At 37.0% G+C, this 4195-nt stretch overlaps 1 protein-coding gene across 1 annotated transcript; it reads right to left on the reverse strand.

Moving 5' to 3' along the window:
• Positions 1 to 210: 210 nt before the first annotated feature.
• Positions 211 to 3854, reverse strand: LOC134036565 (procathepsin L-like). The gene is made up of 7 exons (XM_062481563.1): positions 3759 to 3854; positions 3527 to 3649; positions 2365 to 2532; positions 1916 to 2143; positions 1422 to 1581; positions 778 to 889; positions 211 to 619 (listed from the first exon to the last, which is right to left on the reverse strand). The coding sequence occupies exons 1-7, from the start codon at positions 3852 to 3854 to the stop codon at positions 523 to 525; spliced, it is 984 nt and encodes a 327-aa protein (XP_062337547.1). The 3' UTR covers positions 211 to 522.
• Positions 3855 to 4195: the final 341 nt, after the last annotated feature.

Below are 4195 nucleotides of genomic sequence, written 5' to 3' on the forward strand. Positions count from 1 at the left end.
GTTGCTAAATTTGTAAAAGTGTATTAGATTATTATTTTCCTAATTAAATGCTGCTTTATATACGTAGCCATGTTGTGAATCATGTCTATGAATGTGGTAGATTAATAGAAATATAACCACACACATGGCTTAGCACTTATCCCTGGGTCGTCTTTGGCTGCATTTCAGAGCTACACACACCCCAGCAGAATATTTATTTGCTGACCCATATACTGTACTCACGCTATAAGATCAAATAGAAAGGAATTTCAATTGTTTTAGTAATGCTTTATTTCAAAACATGACATGCTTAATGCAGGGAATACATTTCTCTTATTTAAAAATACAGTAGATGGACACTTCTTACTGTGTACATAGCAGAATGTGGAGTGTGCCATTGTTTAATTATGCCAAGCTAGACAAAAAAAAATACTTTTAAAAGAAAAGGAAATGCACCTTTGCAAAGTTGAGTGGTTTTCTGATTTTGAACTTCATTTGACAAACAAAAAAACTCTTGAAACCATTCAACTGGTGCTGCACATGTTATACAATTGGGTACATTGCCCTAGAAGCAATGCCACACTGATTGTTTCCTCTAGCAATCAGAATATAGCCTCTCTGGCCCCAGCCTGGACCCCAGCTGCAGAAGACAAGATGAGAAAGGTCACAATTCAACAATGCACACAGAAACATATTAAGAAAAGCAGAGCTAATGATATATACTTTTAAGTATTGTCTAAATGAGTGTGTGTATGGGTGTGAATCTGCAATGTAATATGCAGACAAGTACATACAGACCTGTTTTTCACTATCCAGTACTTTCGACCCCTGGCATGACGCTGCTTGCCATAGCCAACAATCAGCACAGCATGGTTGGTTTTGGTGGAACACTTTGGTTCATAGAAGACTCCTTCATAAAAATGTAATTTACATTTAGCAGACGCTTTTATCCAGAGCGACTTACAGTAAGTACAGGGACATTCTCCCCTAGGCAAGTAGGGTGAAGTGCCTTGCCCAAGGACACAACGTCATTTTGCACGACCGGGAATCAAACTGGCAACCTTCAGATTACTAGCCCAATTCCCTCACCGCTCAGCCACCTGACTCCAATTACCAATTAATTAATTGGTAATTAAATAGTTAAGATTTTAAGTAAACAATTAAGTCATCAAAATGTATGTGAACGGGTTAATTGTCACATTCTGACGTTAATAGTTTACAGGTTAGGTTCTAATCCAGAGTTAGTGGAATTCAAGCTACAATACCTTTCTTTGAAATAACTGTGATGTCTCTCCAAGTGACAAGAGCATGACCCTTCCTTGATTATCTTTAAAACTGTTAAACCATACCATGCATACTATACATCCACTGTCAGACCTAGAGTATTTTGTGTGAGTTGTTAAGTTTGTTAAGTTGTCTTGCATTACTTTCATAATACTTACCACATTTATACAAATGGATGCTTGAAGCGTTCAAAGACACAGCGAGAGGGCCAACTGTGTACAGTGTGTATTTCATAGATTTTTCATTTTTAGGAGGAACTTTCTTAAGCCCTTTACACCACACATCCCTTTTTACCCTCTGATTCTTGCATTTTCCTTCCTGAAAACAAAAGGAGTCCTTCTTTAGTTTAAGTGGTTGACAATTGCTGTTTCATCATGCCTGTAATAACGTAGTTATGGCTTGTTGTTGTATGCTTGTTATTAAGATTAAACACAAACAATCACTCAAGTATTGACATGAGGGTACTCTTCAGAGATAGAAGGGAAGTTAATGATGATCTTGTTTTAGTAAGAACGACGAGTAAAATACTTGAAGGTGGTATTCATAAGCATTCTCGATACCTTGATGAGTCTTAATTTATCATGAATTACAACCCTTATCCTGATTATAACCCCTTATCACACATATTAACACATTTTAAGTGTTTTTGTACCATAGCTGTGTAAGTGTATTTGCTTTCAGAAAGAATCCCATGATCCTTGATGTATTGGAAACATCGTTCCACAGAACCACCTTTGCAGCCCCCAAATCCCATTTGGTAGCTCTTGCTACAGTCCACCAGCTCCTGCTCACTCAGAGACAATAGCTTGCCAGTCTTCTTGAACCACTGACCCTCCAAGGCTCCAACTGCAGCAAATGCGTAGCAAGATCCGCATTTCCTCTGATGTAGAGTAATAAACAATATCAATCTGTTCAACCAACATTGATACGTAGTTTTGAAGTGGCTGTTTAGATGTATTTCTCCAATCAAACAAAGACAAATACTGGCTCTATTAGACCTGTTTCCACATGACACATACAGTAGAAGTGGATGGGCACATTAAGCAGATATTATCAACGTATTCAGTTAAAGTAAAAAAGAGCACTCTTCAAGTCTCCTACCTGATTCTTCACATTGGTCACACATCCATGTTTTCTCCAATCCCAAGCACATGGGATTGGGATTGGAGATTCTTTCTTAGACTCATTTAACTTTGAGAGTGGTATCTCATCCAAGCTGCTCTCATCAACAGCACTGGCAGACAGCATGGCATTGAACTCTTGGGAGGTCTTGGGTGAAAAATAACCGAAATGTGAATGTTACTCATGTAATAGGCTATTTAGTCACATTGTATATTTCTAATGACCAGGGGTGCGTTTCCCGAAACCGTCGTAAGCCTAAGTTGATCGTAGAATCCATCGTACGACGGATCTTAGTTTTACAGGCCGTTTCCCAAAGCCATCGTAGCTGTGTCTCTTGAAAATTCGTAGCTCTTGAAAGCTCGTAGATTATCCTACTCCTTACGAGCATGTTTGGGAAACGCACGTAATAAATAACAATGGTTTCGTTCTTTTGCTCGATCGTTGCTACGACCCATAGTTATCTACATCTGAATTAAGATGTTGTATATAAATTAAAGACGAATGAGTACAATAAAATAAACATTGGTGGAATATCTAATTTATTAATTCCCCTGCAGTAACCATAATCTAAAACTGATTAAAACATTCACTGGACCAGTTGTTATAGGACAACATGTTTATGTCTACAGGAGTTCTACATTTTCTATTTCTTTGTTAGTAATTTTTGGGTGAATGAATGGTGTGGTGTCCCATTGTGTCAATTGTCAATTTTGAAATGTCTGCCCAAGTGTAGGAAAATACTATCATATACAGTATATCTTATATGCATATATAAAATGCTCCTGATGGCTATTAATAATTTTACTTAATTATACTTTTACTTTGAATATGTTCATCTTTGGGGTGTGAAGTTTGTCACAAAGTAAGATAATATATACATTATAGATAATATTAATGTGAACAGAGCGATACATGTTTAGTTTTAAGTCCCTTAATATTAGCGCTTATGGGATGCCTCTTTTCCAATCAAATGACTTGGTTTGAACTAACTGGTCTATAATATATTTATTTACTGAAGTTTAGAACAGATTTATTTGCTAAGCAACTTTTTTGAGATCTGCTTGCCAAGATCTGTCAATCCAACAACTCATCAAAAGGTTTACTGTTCTCAAATTGTTCATTGTTAAAAAGTAAATGTTACCATGTCTCCAAATTGGTTCATTCCCAGGATGTAGGTATGCTTGCCCTCTGCCGCCTCCAGGTTGTGTTGATCGATCAGTCTCATGTTGTTTGCCCAGTTGCTCCTTCTTTGAACTTCTTCCACCTATAAAATGCAAGCAAATAAACCCCCTATAGTTGTAACATCATACAGAGAGTGTGATAGAGGGATGCAGAACTGTGCAAACATGTTCAGAAAACAACATGATACCTACCTTAACATATTCTTTGTTGTGTTTGGCTTTCCACTCGTCCCAGATTTTGTCCCACTCAAGGTTCAGTGGTTGTTTGAGAGTGTGAGCTGATGTCATCAGCGCAAGGATCACCTTCACACTTTATTTACACACACACATTTCACACTTTTTTATTATAAACACATTATCTACATATACTCGTAGAATGTCTGTCTTTCTATGTTTTCAGACAATAACTGTAGATAAAAAACACATCTTATTACAGAAGAACACGTGTGTTAACTTACCTCAAGAAAGACATCCTAATAGCTCAATTAAGCCTGCCTATTTCTGCGTGCAAAATAAAAAGTGACAGTTATTACAGCTTTTGTAAGTCCACTTGAAGACATATTCTGCTGATAAAGGTGTCACTGACAACTTTATGGTGTCAATGACTACTTCCTTTAGTTCATTTAGTT

The sequence above is a fragment of the Osmerus eperlanus genome, chromosome 16, assembly GCF_963692335.1.
Source record: "Osmerus eperlanus chromosome 16, fOsmEpe2.1, whole genome shotgun sequence".
Lineage (NCBI taxonomy): Eukaryota > Metazoa > Chordata > Actinopteri > Osmeriformes > Osmeridae > Osmerus > Osmerus eperlanus.

Coding starts and splice junctions, on each gene's coding strand:
- LOC134036565 (XM_062481563.1), bottom strand. CDS start 3,854: ATGACATCAGCTCACACTCTCAAACAACCACTGAACCTTGAGTGGGAC. Junction 1,582..1,915: donor AATACACTTACACAGCTATG/GTACAAAAACAC, acceptor TTTTGTTTTCAG/GAAGGAAAATGCAAGAATCA. Junction 890..1,421: donor CATCCATTTGTATAAATGTG/GTAAGTATTATG, acceptor ATTTTTATGAAG/GAGTCTTCTATGAACCAAAG.